This window comes from Marmota flaviventris, chromosome 1 (assembly GCF_047511675.1).
Source record: "Marmota flaviventris isolate mMarFla1 chromosome 1, mMarFla1.hap1, whole genome shotgun sequence".
Taxonomy (NCBI): Eukaryota; Metazoa; Chordata; class Mammalia; order Rodentia; family Sciuridae; genus Marmota; species Marmota flaviventris.
The window spans coordinates 29,547,151-29,571,317 of NC_092498.1; the positions used below are offsets into that span (position 1 = coordinate 29,547,151).

General features: G+C 49.1%; 1 protein-coding gene across 1 annotated transcript; it reads left to right on the top strand.

The window, feature by feature from the left end:
• The first annotated feature begins 1,352 nt into the window (after positions 1–1,352).
• LOC114079097 (ubiquitin-protein ligase E3C-like) lies at positions 1,353–23,959 on the top strand. Its single transcript, XM_071612185.1, has 5 exons — positions 1,353–4,203; positions 10,766–10,954; positions 11,060–11,126; positions 17,027–17,157; positions 22,557–23,959. The coding sequence occupies exons 1-5, from the start codon at positions 3,955–3,957 to the stop codon at positions 22,725–22,727; spliced, it is 807 nt and encodes a 268-aa protein (XP_071468286.1). The 5' UTR covers positions 1,353–3,954; the 3' UTR covers positions 22,728–23,959.
• The last annotated feature ends 208 nt before the right edge of the window (positions 23,960–24,167 follow it).

Consider the following 24,167-nt stretch of genomic DNA (forward strand, 5'->3'; position numbering starts at 1 on the left):
CAGTTAGGATGGCCTTAAAGCAAGACATCATCTCATATAGTTTTTAGATTAAGTTATAAATGTTCACTTTAGAACTACCTGAAGATTGATAGAGATGCATTTGGAAAGCATTATTTTTTTATTGATTCTTAATGTAGTAAATTACTGGAGTTATTTGGCAGCAAACAGGAATGACCTGTGATGGGCTCACATCTCTTCTCCTGATAGAGCCACAATTTGCATTAATTGCACAGCAACTGCACTCACTTATATTAAAAGGCTTCTACTATAATTAATCCTTTTTATTTCAAATCATTTTGGCACAATTTCTAGCTATAAACACTCATAAAGGGCAGACAGTTGAAAAATACGTTACAGGTTTTTTCCATATACCTATTGCTATTTTTTCATGACAGGTAGTTATTGATATGCTTCTAGGAATAAGTGTTGTGCGACTGGCTGAAAAATGCTAAGTGGATTATTTTGCATAAAAAATAGGCAGTTTTTAAGTTGTATAATTAATTAACCTATGTTTAGAAAATACCTTGATTTATGCTTACATTTGTATCTCAGTTGCATACATTATAGAAATTTAATTTATAATCCATTTAGCTGATGCAGTCATAGTTTTTAGTGCTATCATTTATTAGTGCTTGTATATTAAATGCTCTAAAGGTTTAAACCTGCCTTATGTAAAAAATTATACCTATGCATTTGCATTTTATGAGTCACAGTGGGATTTCTGTTTAAAATTCAGGTAGCTCTGATATATTTAAAGAATCTTGCTGGTTTATTGTTACTAATGCAGAGATGGCAAACAATGACCTTAAATATTGAACGTCAGGTGATTTACGCTAGCAGTTTACTTTTAGAGTTTGCTGTACAAATGAGGGCTTTTCTTCGACACCTGGGCCCCACCGTCCAGTGCTCTGCGGAGTGTTGACTTGGACGTGATGGTGCGCATCCATGCTCCAGGTTAATAGCTCTGACTGCTCTGAACTTGCCGTGGCTTTGGGGAACAGCTTTTCGTTGGCATTGTCAGTAGATAGATGACTAAGTGTGAGTTGCCATTTTATTACTCCTTCTGTCCTTAAGGGGTCTTTTTTTGGCCATCTTTTCAGAATTAATTGGGCAGTCATTAATCTTCAGATGAGAAATAGAGCACCAGGCCAGGGTGCTGTGGTTGGCCCAGCCGGGGATGCCAGGGTCTCCTGGAGGGGCTGCTATGACCTGATTGATCCTGAGCTTCTTACATAGACAGCCCGGGGAAAAAGCACTCTCCAGAGTGCCTGTCAAAAGTGACCAGCTCAGGTGGTAGAGTGCTCGCCTCGCATGCCCAAGGCCCTGGGTTCAATCCCCAGCACCACCAGGCAAAAAAAAAAAAAAAAGTGACCAGCATGATTCATGACATTGAAATGTTCACTATTTTTTGAGAAAACCTTCACAGCTGTTTCTGGGTCTTTTGGTGATGGCAACAGGTGAGTCCTTAGATTACATACCTCAAGGGCATCTGAGCAGGCCAGTGGCACACCTCTGTAATCCCAGAGGCTCAGGAGGCTGAGGTGGGAGGCCAGCTTCAGCACCTTAGCAAAACTCTAAGCAACGTAGTGAGTCCCTGTCTCAATGCAAAATAAAAGGTGCTAAGGATGTAGCTCAGTGGTTAAGCACCTGGATTCAGTCCCGGTACCAAATGCGGGCGGGGGGGGGGGGGATGTGAGCACGCTCTATTGGAGTATATAGGCTTCAGCGTGTGTTTAGGAGCTCGCGACTTTATAGAAAGCTTGAAAGAGGTGACTGAATGCTGTGCTGTGCTGGGAACCATGACAGAGCGCCGGGGCTGCTTTCTAGAAGCTCCCCAGAGGCACCTCGCGCACCCCACCTCCCAGGATCTGTTTGCTCTGGACCATTAGCTTTTGCCTGAGTGTGTGTTACATGATCTGGCAGAAGAGTGACTCCTGTTTGGGCCATCTGTGGGAGGCTACCCCACAGATGAAGCAGCTGTCTGTCAGGGCCTTTCATGAGGCACCCAGCGACATGTGCTTCTCTAAATCCTGGGACAAAGGACTCCTGGCTATGTCCAAGCACATCTTCCTCAGCACAACCCTCGGTATGGGGCCAGTGCAGCTCTTGGCCTCTGTCTGTCCTTGCTGGTGTCCCTCAGGCCTAGGCAGGGTCCCAGGACCACATGTACTCCAAACACAAGACAGGTTCTCGACCCCTCTGCTAGAGAGCACTTTTTACTTTAAAACCAGGCCCAAGTTCTCCACTTACCAAGTAGGGTAATCGCACTGTGCTTCTTGTCCTGGGAAGGTAAGGCGGGGAGCATTTCATGGGGTCACTGTGAACGCAGACCTCCACAGACGAGGCGCTCACGGAGGAAATCCAGTCTTCTCTTGGCCTCTGTGGGAGCCATCCTCTGACCTTGTCCCAGAGCCACATGTATGGGAGGTCACAGATGTCCTACACTGTGCTCAACATGGCACCTACACATAGTGAGAACTGGGAGGAGGCAGCCAGCTGCTACATTAGAAAGGCTTATTGTGGCTTCCAGGCCCATCTGTCCAAACAAAATACTAAGACTTCTGAAAACATCACAGTGAAATTCTGGTTCTTGTTGGATTTTACAGCCTTGGGCCACAGGAACCCCTGACGTGATGCAGGGAACCTTGCATTCACTAGAGGGTCTCTGGAGCGTGATATGCTAGCACCAGGGCTTGATTGACTCCTTTAATTACCAGGAGAGTCAGCGAGGTGCCCCCTGCTACACCCAGCATGGCTGAGATGAGAAGGCCAACAGTGCCATGCCCAGGAGTATGTGGCCACGGACACCCACATTACTGGTGCTGACACCAGCCCTGGGCACCTTGGAGAATGCTTGGGCAGTACCTAATGTGGGCAAGCACACCCCATGCCCAGCCTTGAGTGCTCTCCAGGCCTGTCCTTCAGTATTTACTCATCAGCTTGTGTGTCCACCGCCAGGTGAAGAGGAAAAGACATCACACAGCAATAAACAAAAGAACAGGCAGCATCGGGCATCTCAGACAAAGGGTTGCATGCTGCGTGCCCCCTCCGGGAGGTCCTGACACCAGGGAACCCTGCCCACCACGTAGCAGCAACAAGGGGTTGACTGCAGAGGGTGTGAGGGAAGGGCGAGAGTGCCGTGTGTGGGGTTAGGGCTCCACATCCTGGTCTTCAGGGTCCCTGCTCAGGTATGACCAGCTGTGTATGTTTCACTGCTTACAAACTATACTATAAATATGTCCACATCCTTAGATATGAAGGTGGGCATCAATGGTATTTCTCAACTTGTGAAATCACATGAAGTCCATTGTGGAACACAGCCACACGTACGCTATGCTGCAGGGACAGTGGGGCAGAGATGGTCTGGCCGGCGAGCCTGAGGAGCTCTGCTCACCACCTAACATCCCCTGCCTGTGAATGTGACTTCATTGGAAACAGGGTCTGTGCAGGTTTACTCAAGTAAAATGGGGTCAGTGCTAGATCAGAGTGGGTCTCAAAGTCAGCGGCCAGTCTTTAGAGAAAGAGTTTAGGCTCCAGTACCTCCAAAGCAGACACGCAGGGAGGGTGACTTTGAGAAGAGCCAGGAGCTGGGAACTCTGAAGGAGTCTCCCTGCCTGCACCCTGGCCCCAGGCTCTGTCCTGTGGGCTGTGAACGGATCCCTGCTGCTGCTGCTGCTGCTTTGTTCTTGGTGATTCTTGGGACATCGGTGAGGGCTCTACGTCTACCATCCCCTCTGACCCTTTGGGAGTGCAGAGGAGTGGCCCACGTCCCTTCTGTCTCAGCACTGTGTCTCAGCCCCGCACAGTCTGCAGTGAGCTGTGGCAGACTGAACGCTCCCAGGGAGTGCCTCGGTTGAGGCCTGGCCCGCGGGCTCACCCTGCCGTGGCCGCGGAGAAAGAGCCGCTGCCCTAGGACCCTGTTCAGTTGAGGAAGCATGACAGAAGTATCTGTGAATGCTAACCCTGTGCCCTGCTCTGTCCTGTCTGAAGGCTCTCTATGAAAACATGCTGGTGGAGCTGCCCTTTGCCGGCTTCTTCCTCTCCAAGCTGCTGGGCACCAGTGCCGATGTGGACATCCACCATCTGGCCTCCTTGGACCCCGAGGTCTACAGGAACCTGCTGTTCCTCAAGAGCTACGAGGAGGACATGGAGGAGCTGGGGCTGAACTTCACTGTGGTGAACAACGACCTGGGAGAGGCCCAGGTGAGCAGGGCCCCTGCGTCTGTCTCCAGCCCCAGGGCAGCGTTTCCTCCACCGCCCTTTTGACTCACCCGAGAGGGCGGGTGAGCCTTGCAGTGAGAGGCCGGCCGGGCCTGCCCGCCTGCCTTCATCAAGACCCGTGTCCTCTGCTCCTGTGCCACGGCATGGGGCAGCACCGCCAGGACGGGACCTTTGGGAGTACGCCGCTCCAGGTGCAGCCCGTGTGGGAGGCTTCCTGGCCTCGCTGAATGAGTGGTGGTCCTTGTTCCTTTACTTTTTCTTTTTTAAAAGGAAAAGAAGGCCTATATTGGAGGTTCAAACTAAGTTTTGTGTTGGGGGGTTTGGTTTAGTTTTGGGGTTTTTTTCCCCTTTTTTTCAGTGTTCTGCAACTGACCTGCACCCTCTTAACTCTCTCAGAAACAACTTTACTGAGAGAGAAGTCACAGCATGAACTGGAGCAGCTCAGTGGTGTTGATGTGTTTGTAGAATCGAGCAGCCACCTTTAGAGTGTTTCCTTTTCAGTTCTTCCAGAGGCACTTCTCCACTGAGCCATATCTCCAGCCTTTTTTTTTTTTTTTTTTGGCATTGGGGATTGAACCCATTGATACTTAACCACTGAGCCACATCCCCATCCGTTTTTATATTTTATTTTGAGACAGGGTCTCACTGAGTTGCTTAGCACCTCAGCCTCCCATGCTGCTGAGATTACAAGCGTGCACCACAGTGCCCGGCTCCAGCCCTGTACTTGTTCTTGTTGATGGACCTTATTTTTTTTCATTTATTTATATGCAGTGCTGAGAATCGAACCCAGGGCCTCACAGATGTGAGGCAAGTGCTCTACCACTGAGCCACAGCCCCTGCCCTCTAGTCCTTTTTATTTACATTTTCAGACGGGTCTCACTAAGTTGCCACAGGCCTTACTAAACTGCTGAGGCTAGCTTTCAACTTGCAGTCCTCCCTCCTCAGCCTCCCAGTTCACAGGAACTGCAGGTGGGTGGGCACCACTGCACCCAACCAAAACATTTTGTTTGTCCTAGAAAAGACACTGCTCGTCAGCAGTAGCCCCTGCCGTATCTCGAGCACCGCAGCCCACTTAGGCTCTCCCCACCTGCCTCCTGGAACACTTCATACCATGGACTCTCGTGCGTTCTTGTGCAGTTGTGGGTACCAGGACTGGGCTCCTTTTTCTGGTTCCTCGTCCTCCTTTTGGCCGAAGGCTGCAGTGGACATGTGTGCAGCATGCTGAGATGTGTAGATGAGTGGCTGCCACCTGAGCCCTGCTTTAGACATGGAGAGCGCAGGCAGCAGGTGGGGCTCAGTGGGCCTGGATGGCCTGAGGTAGCAGCACCTGAGGTGCTGGCAGGGCCTGTCCGCTTCAGCCTTGGTCATCCCCACACACAACGGCCACAGTCAGACCGCTCAGGGATGACGCGAGAGGCTCCCACCAGGAGTTGGAAGGCATACTTGTTAATATCTCATGTGGCCCAGACTTGTTAGATGTGTAAGTGACTTCCTGTGCTTTATCAATTCACATTTCCTTTTCAGAGTAAAAACTCAAGTCACAGGAAAGACAGGTGTGTTGGTGTTTCTCTAGAGCAGAGCTTTTCTGAATCTAACAGCTGGATTTTACCCACAAATATACTGTTGTAAACTTTGCAGTTGTTTCTCAAATGGATATTATCACCCGGTTCTAATCTAGGCCTTCGGGTCGTTCATGAGCTTTGCCCAGCTTAGAAATCCCTCCACTAGATGGGGATAAGTTCTGGTGCAAGGTGGGTGTGGGCCCGGGGCATCCATCCCCACACCACAAAATCACACCTGGTGTGCACAGTAGGCTGACTACAGACAACAGTAAAAATCCAGAAGGAAGTCTGTTGCTTGTTTTGTGGTGCTGGGGATTGAACTCAGGGCCTTGTGCATGTAAGGCAGACACTCTACCAACTGAGCTATAGCCCCAGCCCCAAGAAAGGAGTTTGAATGTTTTCACCATAACAGAAATGGTAGATGAGATGGGTATGTTTAACCTGCTCAAACATTACACAGTGCATAAATGTTTCAAATACCTATAGTATCCCATAAATTCATACAATTTTGTTTTTATGTATCACTTAAAGGTAAATTTAGAGCTGCTCATGGTGACACACACACCTGTAATCCCAGTGACATGAGGGTCTGAGGCAAGAGGATCACAAGTTCAAGGCCAGCCTGGACAACTTAGTGAGGCCCTGTCTCAAAAATAGAAAATACCCAGGTGCAGTGGTGGCACACGCCTGTGATCCCAGCAGCTCAGGAGGCTGAGGCTCAAAAGACTAGACACGGAACCACTAGACGTGACCCAGTTGTTCTACCCTTCAGTGTTGACCTGAAGAACTCAAGTCATGTGACATGCGCATCCCCGTGTATATAGCAGCACAGTCCATAATAGCCACACATGGCGCCGGCCTAGGGTCCATCAGTGGGTGAGTGGATGGAGGAATTGTGGCACACACGCACAACGAAGTTCGACTCAGCCATAAAGAAAAATGGGATGATGTCATTTTCAGGAAAGTGGATGGGTCTTGGGAACAGTATGTTAAGTAAAATAAGCCAAACTCAGAGGTCAAGGGTCATCTGGAATCTAGAGAGGAAAAAGGAAAAGATGGGGGCAGATCTCATGAAAATCAAAGGAAGATCAGTCGAGGAAAGGGACCCAGTGGGAGGAGGAAAGGGAGCAGAGAAGTGCTGGCTGGGTGTGGCCAGTGTGGTGTTACGGTGTGTGTGTGCACATGTGTAACAAAGCCCACTGTAACATTAATTGTGATGCTCCAGCAAAAATGGAGGAGGAGGAAACGGAACCCAAGGCAAGAGGAAGGTCAAGATGCAGGTGGCTGTCGGGTCTCACCTGCTAGGAAGTCAGCTTCCTCTTGGACTCCAGGGAGAGCCCCTGTGTCATTCCAGAGCTGGTGCTGGGCGTGTCGGGCCTGGAGTGTATGACATCCTGTAGTGGGTGGTGTCAGCTGGTGGAAAAACCAGGAGCAAGGACATGTTTGAGCACCTCTGCAGAAGAAGAGGTTTCGACTGAGTGCGCAGGGCCTGGAAGCAGGGACGGGCTCTGAGCCAGCCCACAAAAAAGTTGTACCTGGGGGTCACAATCAGAAAAGAGTTTTAGGGGCTGGAGTTGTGGCTCAGTGGTAGAGTGCTCACCTGGCATACATGAGGCACTGGGTTCGATCCTCAGCACCACAGAAAAATAAGAGTTTTAGCTGAAGGCAGTGGTGCTCACCTGTAATCCCAGCTATTTGGGAGCTGAGGCAGGAGGATTAAAAGTTCCAAGCCAGCCTTAGCAACTTAACGAGGTGCTAAGCAACTCAGTGAGACCCTGTCTCTAAATAAAATATAAAAAGGAGGGCTGGGGATGTGGCTCAGTGGTTGAGCACCCCAGGTTCAATCCCTGGTACCAAAATAAGTGTGTGGGGGGGACAAGAGATGCAGGACCATGTTTTAATTTTGTTGCAACTTATGTAGCTGCTTTAGTTTTGGTGTCTTCTTCGTAGTGTACAGCCAAAGTCTCAATAGCGCAAAATTCCAAAGTTAGTTGGCAGGTGAGGTTTGTTTTCAGAGTTCAGGGCGATGTGCTCTGTGCCTCCTGGGTAACTTGTGAGAGCAAGTGAAAGCTCCTGAGCCCTGCAGAGCTGTGCCACCCACCTGGGCCTCCATCAGGTCCCTGCAGGCAGTGCTGGAGTCTGCTACAAGCAAAAGATTGCCTACTAAGTTTAGGAGTTATAGATGGCAATGTGTTAGAGTAATTGCAACTGGGCACCCTGGCACACACTTATAATCCCAAAGCCAACCTCAGCAACACATCAAGGCCCTAAATAACTCGGTGAGACCCTGTCTTTAAATAAAATACAAAAAAGGGCTGGAGATATGGCTCAGTAGTTGAAAGCTCCTGGTTTCAATCCCCAGCACCCCTCTCAAAAAAAAAAAAAAGGAGAAGAATTGCACTAAAGATGCTCATTAGAAGAACTGAGAAAGTCAGTGGTAAAGCCACCTAGTTTGGAGAGAATCTTTTGGCTTTTTTGTAGAGGTAGATATACATAGGTAGTCCTCTCTTTAGGGTTACGTTTATAACACTGTGATTTAAAGATCTTTAATGCACAGATCCTTCATCCTGCTGGCAGGTCATTGTTCATTGTTCATTCTTCCCTTTCACAGCAATGCTGCTGCTGCTGCCAGATTCGTTTTCTTAGCTATAATCAATATGGTTGTGTCTGTGCCGTTTAATAATGTACATGGAGCTTTAGACTGCTGATGTATATGCACATCCTCCTGGAGCAGGGCCGTGAGGGTCATCTGCCACGTGGGAGGCCGCACTTGAGCCCCGTGGCCTTGGGCAGGCCACCTCCTCACTCAGAAAGATGGTGCTAGAGGGTCAGTGAGCAGTGCAGCAGCAGGTCCCAGCCAGCCATCACCAGCCCAGAGGTGCAGTGCCTGCTGGGGGAGCCGCTTTAAGTGAGCCCTCCCACCCTGAATTTCAGTAGGCGTTTGATGTGACTTTTAAAATACACATAGTTGTGCCAGGCGTAGTGGCACAAGCCTATAATCCCATCAGCTCAGGAGGCTGAGACAGGAGATCGTGAGTTCAAAGCCAGCCTGAGCAACAGCGAGGTGCTAAGCAACTCAGTGAGACCCTGTCTCTAGATAAAATACAAAATAGGGCTCGGGATGTGGCTCAGTGGCCAGGTGCCCCCTGAATTCAGTCCCCAGTACGCCCCTCAAAAATGTGTGTGTGGGGGATGTGGCTCAAGCGGTAGCGCGCTCGCCTGGCATGCGTGCGGCCCGGGTTCGATCCTCAGCACCACATACAAACAAAGATGTTGTGTCTGCCGAGAATTAAAAAATAGATATTAAAAAAAATTCTCTCTCTCTCTCTCTCACTCTTTCTTAAAAAAAAAAATATAAGACATTATGAAAAAAAAAAATGTGTGTGTGTACACAAACACACACACACAGACACACACAGTTATTTAGATTTAGCCTGAGAGAGGATTTTGGTTTAAAAGTAATGCAGGCATTTTAAAGTTGTTAGAAATAGCAGTTTTGTGTGATGAGGCAGGGTCATATGTTCCTTTAGCTGAGAACTTCACTGGTCCTTTGTCTTCCAGATCACACAGGCATGTCATCACTTATTACCTGCCTTTATCAGTTTAAAGTTTAATGCATGTAAATGTGATGGCTAGTTTGGTGAGACTTGGCCAACAGGTGGACTGTTGGAGTGTAAGTGAAGGACTTACGGTAAGGGGCAGTCTTTGCTCACCCAGAGGCCACGGTTTGAAAGCTCACTGTCAGACCCATTATTCCTACAATTGCAAGTTCATCAGAAGAAAGACGGAGCCAAAGAAATTCAACAAATTCAACTCTGAGGTTTAAAGGTACATAATCTTTATAAAATTAAGAATGAGCAGACTATGCAAATGTAGGGTGATTGAAATGGCTTTTCTGTGATGCGGTAAGAGATCAGGTATATGAGCCATCGCCTAGAGGGCGGCCCCATCTTGTCACTCTGGGAATGTGAAACGTGTACAAGGTCTAAAGGCTGTGAGAAGAAAGCCATTGGGGGTGTTGATGACGGGCCGTTTGAGAGAAGGCTAGCAAGCCCCGCACGGCACCACTGACCTATAATCCCAGGGACTCGGGAGCCGGAGGCAGGAGGATTGCAAGGTGGAGACCAACCTCAGCAATTTAGCAAGGCCCTAAGGACTTGGCAAGATCCTGTCTCAAAATACAAAATAAAAAGGGCTTGGCTGGGATGTGACTCAGTGGTTAAGTGTACCTGGGTTCAATACCTAGTACCCAAAAAAACAAAACAGGCTACAGAGCCCACTGTGGGCCATTCTTGGTGTCCACCAGAGTAGCGCCCTTGTCAATATGTCATTCCATCACTGAACCAGCCCCTTCAAGGAACTTTAAAAGTCAACTCTTAGGCTGGGGGTGTGGCTCAGTTGTAGAGCATTGTCCAGCATGAGTGAGACCCTGGGTTGAGCCAAGCATTGCAAGATAAAATAAAAGCGAGCTCTTGTGTAGATGGCACTGCTGTGTTTGGGTGGTCTGTGGGGTTCTTCCAGACGGCTACACCCTCACAACACTCCAGGTGCACAAAGCAGGCTGCACGGTTTCGTCCTGGGGAGAGGTTTAAGGGCACAGTGAGGGGCAGCCGTGTCCCTTGGCTGTGCATCCTCACCACAGTGCTGTGTCACCAGCGCTGCTGCAGGCCCTGGAGCGGGGTCCTGAGCCCGGCTCCTCACAGGAGAAGCCCAGCAGTGCTACGGACGCGAGTGGCTGCTTCCCACAGCCTTAGTTCCTTAGGGTGTCTCCTCCCGCGTGGACCCTTTACCGGGGTGACCCCTGGGCTCGTGTCCTTGCCCACTGTGACCACTGACTTAAAATGAAGACCTGGGGTACGCTGCTGCGGGGTGCCTTAGTGCTTGCAAAAGGCAGAATGGTGGCTCTCGAAAACCCGCAGGGAGCCTCATTTTGCCCTGTCACATGCTTGGAGGGTCCTGATGGTGCTGTATTTTACTCCCAGGTGGTTGAACTCAAGCTTGGTGGGAAGGATATCCCCGTCACCAGTGCCAACCGCATCGCGTACATCCACCTGGTGGCAGACTACAGGCTGAACAAGCAGATCCGCCCACACTGCCTGGCTTTCCGACAGGGCCTGGCTAACGTCATCAGCCTGGAGTGGCTCCGAATGTTCGACCAGCAGGAAATTCAGGTACCCTGACTGCTGATGCTCAGGGACGTAGTCGTCTCGAGGAATAAAAAGGCTTCCTTAAAATCTACCTCATGTGCTACTATTCAGACTTTTTTTTCCCCCCAGGTATTAATTTCTGGTGCACAAGTTCCCATAAGTCTGGAGGACCTAAAATCCTTTATGAACTATTCAGGTACGTTTAATTTGCATTGCTCAAACACTGGAGTGCTAGTCAGGTACCTGCCTGTAATCCCTGCTCCTCAGGAGACTGGGGCAGGAGGATCTCAAGATCCAGACCAACCTGTGCAACTTGCAGGACCCTGCCTGTCTCAGAAAGGGCTGGGGCTGGAGCTGGGGCTGACTATTAAAGCACCCCTGGGCTCGATCCCCAGCACCAAAAAGAAAGACAAGACTACAGAGTGCTGGACACAGTGCCTGGCGAAAGCCTCTTCCTGTCCCCTTGTCCCTGGGCTTCTTTGCCTCTTCATATCCTCCCTCCGTAAGTTTCCATTTGTGAGCATTTGCTGTTTTTTTTTTTTTTTTTTTTTTTTTTTTTTTTTTTTTTAGGGGGGTGTTGCTGGGGATGGAAGGGGGAACCCAGGGTCCCCGTGTGGGAGGCAAGCTCCCCCTGAGCCCCACCCCAGACGTGCTTCCAGTCTTTTGCTGTTAAAAGCAGTGCTGGGTCTGGCGCACGGGGGCACACCTGGGACGTCCCAGCTGGGCAACACCTGTCTCCACTTGAGAGCTAGAGGCTGGGGCTGTGGCTGAGAGGTGCAGCACCAAGAAACAAATAGGCTCACCCCCATGCACACAAGCACACTGATAATGATGACTGAGAATTAGCCTTAATAAAGAGACTTTTTTCCCCCTATGGTGCTGGGGATTGAACCCAGGTCCTTGTGCGTGCCGGGCAAGCACTCTACCACTGAGCCACGACTCAAGTACTCACCCTCCAGGTTTTGTTAGAGCATTGTAGTCATACACAGTAATTGAGTTTGTCCTGACAAAATCGTACATGCATGGAATTTGATTTCACTTCACAATCCTCCCACAACACTATTTACTTTCTGATTAAATTAAATGTATACCTTTCTCCTTTTTAAGAAAATGAAAAGGCACAAATGAGTCAAAAATGTTCAGAATACATATATCTGAAAAGGAATTTGGACCTAGAGTATATTTTTAATATTCTGTAAGTTCATTGAGTGGGCAAAATCCCACTTATACAAATGGGCAAAAAGCCTTAAACCTCTACTTCCCCAAGAAGGCACATGGCCCTAGGCCCGTGGAGAGTCCTCCGACATCCTGAGTGTTACAAGTTCCTGGGTTTTGCTTTGCTTTCTTTTGTTTAAGCCCTGTGTATACTCAGCAATAGTTGAAAGAAAAAGAAAAAGGTCGCCCTTAATGCAGGATTTTACACAATCACTGTGGTGTTGGTGTGGTCTTCCATTGTACTTCATTACTCTAGTACTGTGTGAGCTTGTGTTTATAGCAGATATTCTGGGATTTTGTGTGTTTGTGTAACATCAGTAGTAAAAACGTGTTTCTGCGCTGTCCCTGTTGGTGCAGTTGATCTGGTGTATTTGACCTCAGAGCACAGTGAGTGTGTCCCTGCCTGTCGTCATTTGTCTCTGTAGAAGTTAGGCGCGAGGTGGAGGATTGCTCTCCACAGGGTGTGCGCATCCCGGGAGGTGAACTGCAAGTGGGTCTGGCTCGCGCCAGCCCCTGACCAGGCCGAGCACACCCTCTGCCCTTGCAGCCCTTCCTCACCTGGACACCAGGCTCAATGGGAGTGTGAAAGGGGCGGGCACTGTGAGCCACCCATCCCTATTGTCATGGGCCCTGACACGTTGAGTACTTTATGTGGCTCTTAGAAAACACTTGGAGTGGAAGACGCAGCAGATTCTGAAACAGTCTGTGTCATCCCACATTTTCAATGTGTTGTTCTTTTTTTTTACATCTTGAAATTAGTGTACATTCCTTTTCAAATAATTTTTAAGCCATAACACATACCCTGGGCAGGACTTTCAGCCCAGGTAAAGGAGATCAAAAGATCCCCTGCTCAGTGGTCTTCATTAGTCTAATATCAGAGCAGACCAAAAAATACACACAAATAAAAGTATAGATTAATATCCCTTATGAACATATAAGTAGAAATCTTGAGCAGAACATCAGAAAACTGAATCCAGGAGCCAGGCACGTTGGCACACACCTGCAATCCCAGCAACTCTGGGGGCTGGGACAGGAGGGTCATGAGTCCAAGGCCAGCCTGGTCAACTTAGCAAGATCCTGTCTAAAAGTGAAAAGGGAAGAAGGGCTGGGGGTGTGGCTCAGGTGGAGCACTGGGTTCAGTCCCCAGCACTGCAGCAAGGTTGGGGAATGGGAACTGAAGCTGCAGCGAGTTGAAGGGACTAAGCCAGGGGTGTTTACCCAGACACCCGCAGGTGCATTGGTGCAGCCCCGCACAGGGCAGTGCAAGGACAGAGCCCACAGGAGCCTCTCGGTAGAGGGAAAGCCAGCACCGGAGGCTTCTGAACTCAAGACAAAATGCTCAGGCGGCCGGGCTGGGAGGGAGCCCCTGAGCCTGCCCCAGACCCTGCATGCCCCTGGCAGCACCCTGAGTGCCAGGCACACCAGACAGGGTGGCCTGCCACCATTCCTGCAGCGTGGCTCTGGGTCTCTAGCTGGTGCAACAAGGCAGGCAGGCAGTAGGAAACCGAAGAAAACGTGGGAAGAAAGACGTCAGTTTGAAAACCAGAGAAAGAAGTAAAACTTGTCATGGATAAAGTGACAAAAAAAGCCCTGAAAACTCAGCAGGATTGTTCAGGTTGATACATAGACACCGGTTGTATTTCTGTATACAGTCCAAGAATGGAATCAGATAACTCCACTCATCATAGCATTAGAAAGGATAAAACCCAAATAAACTTAGCAAGGTAAATATAGACTTGTACACTGAAGACTGCAAACATTGTTAAGAGAAATTAAAGGAGATTAAGTACATGGATTGAAGACTCATTCCATATCGTTAAAATGGTAATTCCCTTCAAATTGATCTATAAATCTAGTCTGGTCTCTGTCAAAATCCTAGCAGATTTTTTTGTAGAAATAATAAAGCTGATTTTAAAATTTATTTTGAACATAAAGGATCAAGATTTGGCCTGGGGCCAGGTACAGTGGGTAGGGAGGCTGAGGCGGGAAGATCACAAGTTCAAAGCCAGCCTCAGCAACAAAAGGATGCTAAGCAACTCAGACCCTGTCTCTAAGTAAAATACAAAATGGGTTGGGGATGTGGCTCAGTGGTCGACTGTCCCCGAGTTCAATCCCTATATCCCCCCCCCCAAAAAAAAAAAAATTAGGCCTGGGGTTGTAGCTCAGGAGTAGAGTGCTTGCTAGCATGTGTGAAGTACTGGGTTTGATCCTCAGTGCCACGTAAAAATAAGTAAGTAAATAAAATAAAGATATTGTGTCCATCTACAATATCTACAATATGTGTGTGTTTTTAAAAAAGGATCAAGCCAGGCATAGTGGCATATGCCTGTAACCGCAGCAGCTCAGGAGGCTGAGACAGTAGGATCCTGACTTAAAAACCAGCCTTGGCAGTGGTGAGGCGCTTAGCAACTCAGTGAGACGCTGTCTCTAAATAAAATACCAAATAGGGCTGTGGATGTGGCTCAGTGGTAAACTGCCCCTGAGTTCATCCCTGGGACCAAAAAAGAATTTTAAAAAGATCAAGGGGCTGGAGTTGGGCTCAGTGGTAGAGCGCTCGCATAGCATGTGTGAGGCACTGGGTTTGATCCCCGGCACCTCATAAAAATAAACAAAGGGGCTGGGGATGTGGCTCAAGCGGTAGCGTGCTCGCCTGGCATGCGTGCGGCCCGGGTTCGATCCTCAGCACCACATACAAACAAAGATGTTGTGTCCGCCGAGAACTAAAAAATAAATATTAAAAAAAATTCTCTCTCTCTCTCTCCCACTCTTTTAAAAAAAAATAAAATAAAATAAACAAAGGTATTGTGTTCATCTACAACTAAAAAAAATATATATTAAAAAATATTTTTAAAAATTAAAAAGGATCAAGGTTAGCCAAAGTAATTTGGTAGAAGAAGATTGAAAGACCTAGTCCTGATTCAGAACTCAGTACCAAGCCACTGTGGTCTGGCAGCGTGGTCTTGGCCTAGGCACAGACGCGCCTTCAGCGGAACCCAGTTTGGAATCAGAAACAAGTCCTTGCAGCTGTGGTCAGCTGGCGTTTCAGGAGGACCCAGGATGATTCGGCAGGTACTGGGACGGTACCCATCCGAGAATGACTGCACTTAGAACCTTATGTCACATACACCCAAAGGTGAACTCAGGATAGGTAAGCGCTAGGGCTCCAGAATCTGTGAAGAGCATGCGGCAGGGGCTTCATGGCTTTAGAGCAGTCGGATTGTAGTTGTGACACCAACATGTGATCCAGAAAAGGAAATCGATACCTCCTTCTTCCTCTGAGTTAAAATATTTTGTGTTTCAAAAGAAACCATCAAGATATACAGATGGAGTCATGTATTCCTGTAATCCCAGTGATTGGGGAGGCTGGGGAGGAAGATCCCAAGTTCAAGACCAGCCTCAGACAGACCCTGTCTCATAAATCAACAAAAGGGGTTGTAAAGGGCTCTGGGTTCAATCCCCAGTGTGGGATTGGGTGGGGTAGTTTAAATGGTGAATTTTATGTATTTTACCACCATAACAACAACAACAAATTCTACCCAGCTCCCTGTGTTCTGCTGAATGCTGTTTGTATATGAAACACCTAAACGTATGTTTACCCATACAGTAGGTTCATGGTTGTCTTTGGATTAGAATCTTTTTGAGGACATAGAAATATTCAAAGCCGGATTTTGTTGCACAGTTGTAAAATTCTAAATATGTTCAATATCACGTGTGTGTGTGTGTGTGTGTGTGTGTGTGTGTGTGTGTTCTGTAGTTAACCTGTTTGCTCTAAATTTGAGCTCAGATTTTATGAGAAGGCAAATAGCACCAGGATCACATTGTCCTCACTCTCGGGTCATAAGCTTAAGAAAGTGAAATCCATCTGACCTTTCTTTGCCAAGAATTTGTCTTGGGTGGTTTGAATGACCCGCTCTCACTGAAACCTTCCACCTTGAATGATCTTGACTGTTCCAGTAAATAGGGTTAAAGAATTACCATATTCATTTGGTGCCAATTGATGCACTTAAGATGTCTTATTGATGTTATTTCTGTAGTGTATTAACAATAAGGGAACAACTAGAGCAATTATCTTAGTTTTAGGAAGCACTTAAGGAGATTAAAAGTTGTAAGTAGCAGACCCAACATTTACAATAGTCTCCTGCTCACATGTGAGGTTGGTTGTTAGGCATGGCCAGTACCCAGGGTCCACCGTGTTTGGGTGCGCTGACCACATGTGAAGCCCTGCACGTTCTGGTTTGCTCAGCAGGGTGTTGGTTTCTGACCAGCAGAGTTCCTAGAAAGCAGAGCCTCGTGCCACCAGTGACCAACCACCTGCCTGTTCCCTGTTCTGTTCTTGTCTGCCTCGGCCCTCTGACACTTGGTCCCTCATGCTTTGCCCACCGTCTCTGGGGTTAGGGGCAGATTTTTTTTTAGGATTAGCTTTCAAGACAGGCCTGGTGGAACCTGCAGTTCCCTCTGATTGCTGACCTCAGGGCTTCAGAGCATCCCACGGACCCTGCTGGCCAGACACAGCAGCACACCCTCTATTCCTAGCCCCTCCCGGGGATGAGGCAGGAGGATCCCAAGTCCCAGGCCAGCCTGGGCGCTTCAGTGAGACACTGTCTCCACAGAAACAGTAAAAAAGGCTGGGGTGTGGCTCTGTGGCAGAGCATGTGCCCAACAAGCACGGGGCCCTGGGTTCAGCCCAGTGCCACAGAGAGCAAGAAAGAGCACCCTGCTTTTGCATGTGTTATGTATTTGTTTTCATGTGGTGTTAAGGGTTGAGCAGACTCAGTCATGTGGGCAGTGCCTCTCACAGGGTAGGCAAGTGCTCTGCCACTGAGCCCCGCCCCAGCCCTGTGTGTTTTACTTTCAATCAGATGTCTGTCCGTTTTATTGTAGGAGGCTATTCTGCCGATCACCCTGTCATTAAAATCTTCTGGAGAGTCGTAGAAGGTTTCACTGATGAAGAGAAGCGCAAGCTGCTCAAGTTTGTGACGAGCTGTTCCCGACCCCCTCTCCTGGGGTTCAAGGTACACAACCTGCATGCATTGCTCTGCGCCGAGTTCCCCGGCCTGGAATGCGCCCAGCACCAGCCTGCTGCCATGGCAGCGCACGTTGTGCTGGAGTGGCCCAGGGATGACCCTGCATCCAGCTGGAGTAGCTGTGTGGACAAGCAGGAGCCTCGTGGATCTTCGGGGTCTGGGGCAGTTCTTAGCATGACTGGAAGAAAACGTCCTGACCCTCGCAGCCGTGTACCTCGTGTTGTCTAGCTCTACCTCTGGGTATTAATGTTGATCTCATATAACTTGGATTATTATTTTTAGCAATTGAAATTGCTTGCAGGAGCTGGATATGGTGGCAGAGTGCCTCACTGAATTGATGAGGCTGAGACAGGAGGATCACAAGTTCAAGGCCAGCCTCAGCAATGCAGTAAGGCCCTAATCGACTTAGTGAGACTCTGTCTCTAAATAAAGTATAAAAAAGGGGGGATGTGTCTCAGTTGTTAAACACCCCTGGGTTCAATCCCTGGTACCAAAAAATAAATAAATACAGGAGGCTGAGGCAGAAGGGTGCAAGATTCAGGCCAGCCTGGGTAACTTAGCAAGACCCTGTCTCAGAAAAAAATAAGAAGGGTTGGGAATGATGCTCAATGGTAAAGTGCCCTGGGTTCAGTCTCTGTACCACAAAAAGTGTGTGGTCCTGAGTGTGCAAGCGGCACTGCACCAGGGGATGCTCCTGGCTGGCTCTTCCTCCCATGGGTGGAGAGTGGCCCTCGTGGCAGGGAGCACTGCCTGCCTGCCCCCAGGGCATCGGCAGGTGAAAGAGTGCAAGCGCCATGTGCAGCACCCAAAATAGTCTTGCCACTGAAGTGTGTTTTTCTGCTGTTCTGTTGTTGGTACTGAGGATCGAGCCCAGGGCATTAGCTACTGAGCCGCATCGAGCATTGTTTTATTTTGTGACAGGGTCTCACCACGTTGCCCAGGCTGGCGTTGATCTTATGTTAGGACAGGGACCAAAGGAGAACTAGAAATAACATTAATAATTCAACACTCAGCATTATTCTGAGGACACAAGACACTATTCTCTCAAGTACTTGAAGAAACTAAAATGAAAGCATTACCTTTTTGAGACAGAAAGGATCTCTGATGGCAGGGATGGCGAGTGCTGGCAAAGTCTCCAAGTAGATGGTGTTACTTAGGCTCAAGCCTCCAGAATTGGGCAGTTACAGGCGTGTGCCACGTCACCCAAATGCAGCTTGAGAGTTCGATGCCACTAGGTGATTTTACCAGTAACACTTGCCCTGAGAGACAGGTCTTCTGGGATCTTCCTTTCAAAACAGTGCCAACCTCGAGGTCGCGACTCTCCAGGAAGAGCCTAGGTGGGGTCCTGTTCCCCTGCAAAGAGAGTGGGCCAGGGATGCTCTCCTGTCGAGCAGTCAGTGCCAACCAGTGGGCATGGGGGAGCCCGCCTGGGAGAGTGCAAGAGAATGCCAGCCTGCCTTGGCATGCAGAGACCTCCAGACCATCTCCTGCACAGGGGTCATAGACATTGGGGAGGGCATATTCCTTAGCTCCTTTTTGGTGCTGGGTACTGAACCCAGGATGCTTCACCACTGAGCCACATCCCCGGCCCTTTTTTTTTCTTTTTTCTTTTGTATTTAATTTTCACTAAGTTGCTTATGCTGGCTTTGAACTCCCAATCCTCCTCCCTCGGCCTCCCCAGCCACTGGAATTACAGGCGTGCACCACCACACCCTGCTTTTCTTTTCTTTCTTTCATTCTTTTTTTTTTTTTTTTTTTTTTTTTTTTTTAATTCTGGGGATTTAAACCAGCTGCACTTGACCACCGAATCACATCTCCATCATCCCTTTTATTTTTTATTTTGAGGCTGGGTCTTGCTAAGTTGCTGAAGCTGGCCTTTAAGTTTTGATTGTCCTGCCTCAGCCTTCCAAATCGCTGGGAATACAGACACGCGTTCCTGTGCCTGGCTTTGGTTCATTACCTTTTAAAATCCCAAACAAACGGTGGTGAGAACTTGTCTCCCTGACAGGGCCCTGCGCAGGCATGACTGAGTTGCTAGGCCAGGAAGGTACGCTGTGCTGTGCTAGGAGATGGTCTTCCTGTTCTGGACTTTGTCTTACGTGCTGCACACAAAACTTAGAGTTCTCCATGCTAAGTGTTTGTGCAGCTGTCCTGTGACGTGGCTCGGCATGCCCCTAGGAGGCTGCCAGCACCCTGCAGGCTGGAGGGGCTGTCATCCTGCAGGCTGCAGAGGCAGGACTCGCTAAAAGTGACAAAACCCTCAGTTTCAGTTCCAGATTATTGCAGAAGAATAACATCTGCTAAAGCTAATTAAAGTTTAATGTGTTTAATAAATGTGGTTGTTACAGACCAAAAAAATCATTAAAGTGCTGTACCAAAGCACTGAGTTACCATCAGACCACATAATAAATGGATGATTTTCTCACTCTGGATTAATGCAGATTCCCGTCGTGCTATGTTTAATTATACACAGAATGGTGCCCTCGACTTGGATTTCAATGAAGAACTTCATTTTTTTACCTTTTAGGCTGCAAGTAGAAAATTCAATTAGCATTAGGAAGGAAACCCTACAGGGTGGCATTTCACTGCAGAATTCACTGAGAGCTTCCCACTTACTCAGAGGCTTTGCCAGCACTCACCACCTCTGTCACCAGAGATCCTTTTCTGCCTCAAAAACAGGATGATTTTATTTTAGTTTCTTCAAGCACTTGAGAGAGTAGTTGCCCTGAATATTCAAAATGGTGAGTGGTAAATTAAATGTAATTTCTAGTTGTCCTTTGGTTCCTGTTCTAACATTTTCATGAGCAATTTAAAAGTAGCATATAAACTACAATTAGAGAAACAGTGGTTTTTAGCAAATACTATATGCTCTGTGTGTGTGTGTCTGTGTCTGCGCACGCACACGATCTGTGTACTTTTAGGGGTGGGCACTGGGTATTGAACCCAGGAGCGCATCCCCACCGAGCCACGTCCCCTTCTACTTTTTCATTTTGAGACAGGGCCTTGCTAAGTTGCTGGGGCTGGCTTTGAACTTGGAACCCTCCTGCCTCAGCCTCTTGTTGCTGGGATTCCAGGCTGACCCACCACGCCTGGCCCCACATGCGTTTCCTGTGGAGGTTATTAACAGTAGAGAGGACTGCAAGGCAGAGGGTAAGAAGCTCTGGCCGGCAGCAATGTGGGACTATGGACAGCTGCTCCCAGAAATCCCATCAGGATAGGAACTCTGCTCCAATTCTGCTTTCCCTTCTCTACTCGAGTGGTTGGGGGGGATCAGTGTCTCTCATGTCATGAGTGCCATGTGTACATCCTGTGTGTATCCCCGTGATCGGCTTGTGGGCAGGCTTTTCCACCCTGTGTAACCTTGGGCTGGGGTACAGCTCCCAAGAGGTGTGTGTGGCATGCGCATACCCTCAGGTCATGGTTCTTGGGTTCGGTCCTGACCTCCTGTCCTGGGCTACTAAGTGAAGCCTGCCCTCTCCCCTCCCACAAGGGCATTGGGGGCGCCCCTCGGGCTGGTAACTCTTGGCTTCCCGGACCTGATCTGCATGCCTGCGGTGAGGGGCCAAACCAGATGGACCGCCAGCCTCTGCAGCCAGCAGGCCAGGGCAGGCCGTGCTCGGGCGTCCCTCTGTTGGGTGGGAACACCAGGCTGTGACCTGACGCTGTCTGTGCTCAAGAGCAGGACATAGTCACTGGTTATTAGTGTCCAAGGGACCACTTCTCCTTAGATCTCTCACAGTAGGTCTGCACTTAGCCGGGCATGATGTGTGGGTACTTAGCCTGCAGTTACACATGGACAGTTGTAGACTTCAGAACATAATTATTAATCACATAATTATTTGTAAATCGTTGAAACAGCCCCCATGCCCATTAATAAATAATGCTACTTATATGCACCCTCAAGAAAGAATGAGAGTAGCAGGACACGGTGGCTCACACCTATAATCCTACAGGCTTGGGAGATAGAGACAGGGAGATCGCAAGTTCAAAGCCAGCCTCAGCAGTGGCGATGTGCTAAGCAACTCAGTGAGACCCTGTCTATAGAAAATACAAAATAGGGCTGGGGATGTGGCTCAGTGGTCGAGTGCCCCTGACTCCAATCCCCAGTACCAAAAAAAAAAAAAAGAAAAAAAGAAAGAATGAGAAACTGGTTGGGGAGGGTCACCAGGACTTCCCACTGTGTAAGAAACCACAGGCTTTTGGGAGTGAGGGCACACTTTCTCCTAACTGTAGAGTGCCTTACCACATCTAAAAGATAAAAGTTCCTTAGCACCGTCAGTATCCAGAAGATGCCCACGCTCCTCTCGCCGCTCGGTGCCAGCAGGCCGTGTCCGCACAGTGTGTCTCTTTAATCTCCTCTCATCTTCTGGGTCCCCTCTGTTTTGCCTCGTCATTAGTGAGGGTACTAGTGGCTTCTTTGTGTATCTCATAAAACAGTAGTGGTCCCTGCACATTCTAAATGTGGATTCTCCTTTGGCAGTGACAAAGATTCCAAGGCAGGTCCATCGGGGGGCGGGGCAGGGTCTGAGACCATCCTGCTTATTGCTGCCCATTGGTCAGGAATAGAGAAAGCGTGTTCAAATTCAGTCTATCCGGCTCCGACTTAGGCTGGCGAGTTGGTGTGGGGCTGCCGTGTTTTACTCAGCATGTTTGAGCCCCTGAGTTTCATTTCTGCACTACCAAAAAAAAAAAAAAATGGATGTAGACTTGTAAGTTTTGTTTTGTTTTGATTACCAGAGATTGAGCCCAGGGATGCTTAACCACTGAGTCATAATTATTTTATTTAGAGATAGGGTCTTGCTAAGTTGCTGAGGGTGGCTTTGCACTTGTAATCCTGCTGCCTCAGCCTCCCAGGCCACTGGGATCGTAGGTGTGCACCCTGTTCCCGAGTTCCTTTGGTTTTCTATTTGGTCTCTTTTCCCAGTGATGACCTTTATTCCCGTGCTTGGACCAGGGATTAGGTAGAGGGTTCTGTTTAATTTCCCCAGTGTCAGCGGGTTCCTTCCCTTCTTCCTCTCACTTGGATCAGGCTTGTCCATGGCTGTCTGCATGGCCCTTCAGTGACACAGACAGCACTTGACCTTTGCATCAGCTGATGGCCACCCCACCCTGCCCTAAGTCAGCTCTTGACCTTTGCACCTTCCACACATTGAGTACATCTCTAAAGGTCCAACGGCAGAGCCTGCGGGAACCCTGCTCCCTGGAGAGGTGGCCTCCAGTAAGCCCGCGTGCACCTGCCCCTCGAGCACAGGGCACAGCACTGGGCTGATGCCGAGCAGGTCCTCCTCGGCCCTTCCTTGTGGAGTGGGTGTCCTTGTGTGCGCTCGCCTGCGTGCTTCTGCAGGACTGTGTGGGTAAGGTGTGTCCTGTGCCTTGCTGTCTTCCAGGAGCTGTACCCGGCCTTTTGCATTCACAACGGAGGCTCTGACCTCGAGCGGCTCCCCACAGCCAGCACCTGCATGAACCTACTGAAGCTCCCAGAGTTTTACGATGAGACCCTTCTGCGAAGCAAGCTGCTCTATGCCATCGAGTGTGCTGCTGGCTTTGAGCTGAACTGAGCTGAGCTGAGCTGAGCTGGACCCGACCCTCCCAGAGCAGCCAGCACCTCCCCAGGCCCAGAGAGTGCTCCGGCTGGACCCCGGCTCTCCAGGCTCCTCCCTCCTCCTGGCATTCCTCCCTCCCTCATTTTTTAGATGATTTTTATTACAACATGGTCACTTATTTAGATGGACATTGCTTAACAATTGTTTTGTGCCGGGTGGCTGATGTAGTAACTTTGCCAAGAAGAGCACAGTTTTTAGACTAGTGGCAACTCAGTGAAATTAACCAAAGATGAAGCTTTGGCTTTGCTGACCTTGTTAGACTCCTTCTGAGCCGCGGCTGCCACCTCCTGTGGGGCACCCCACGGTCACAGACCGACTGAGGGGCCAAGGCGCCGCCCTCTGGGGCCACTGCTTCTCCTGTGGTTGATTGTTTACAGCCTATTGTTAAAACTAAAGGCACTTCCTGCTGCCTCCCCGTGGTTAGGTTGGACAGTAGGTGGTGGTAGTGTACTTGTGCTTCTCTCCCCACTTCTCCCAGGTGGGACCGGCATGCTTGTTCTCAGTGTAGCGCTGACCTGCATCATGATGGCTTGGGTATTGCTGTGGGGTGTGAGGTGGTCATGCATTCTGTCTGTCTGTCTCCACGTGCTGCCTGGAGAGCTTCCGGGGGAGGCCAAGGAGGGTCCACATACCACCGCACGCGTGTGGCCTGCAGTGAGTGGTGGCTGGGGGCGTGGAGGCCCTGCAGCTTCTATTAAAGTCATTTGAATCAAAGTGGCGGGCTGCGTCTCTCCGTGAACACGCGCCCTCCTCAGTCCGGCTGCAGTGCCTATCACCCAGGGCGTCTTGGGGTACCTCACTCCCGTGCTTCCGGCTGCTGCTCTGACATGGAGACGGGCTGTTCCTGGCGTGTGTGGGGAGGGGGAGTCTCACGAAGGCACTTTATCAGGACCTCTGTCTCCTCAGCAGCACCGGGTGCTGCCGAGCTGGTGCTGGGGAGTGCTGCAGATCCAGTCCCTGTGCTCCCGCATCCCCTCCGCTGGAGGCCTGTCCGCCATTGAAGTCAATAGACCAGAATTAGCAATACGCTTCTAAATGGGAAAACAGAACGACACTTTTAAGACAATGACCGTTATCAAAACAAAATGTATAATTTCTTAATTTGAATAATAAATTAAGTGTTTAAGTGCTATTTGTAGTCTTGATAAACAAATAAATAGCATTTGTCTTTGGGTTGTTTTTTTTAAGGTTGTTTATGCTGAGTGTTCATATCTTTGTGTATTTGATTATTGGTATTTTAGACCTGGAGTGTCTGAGATTGAAGAGGACTGGCGGGGACGCAGGCCATGTCTCTCCTTGGCCCTCTGCACTTACTTACTCATGTTCCAGTGGCTGAGGGTTTGCACTCTATTTTCTCCCCAAGATGGTGTTGGAGCCCTGCCCCGGAGGGCTGCT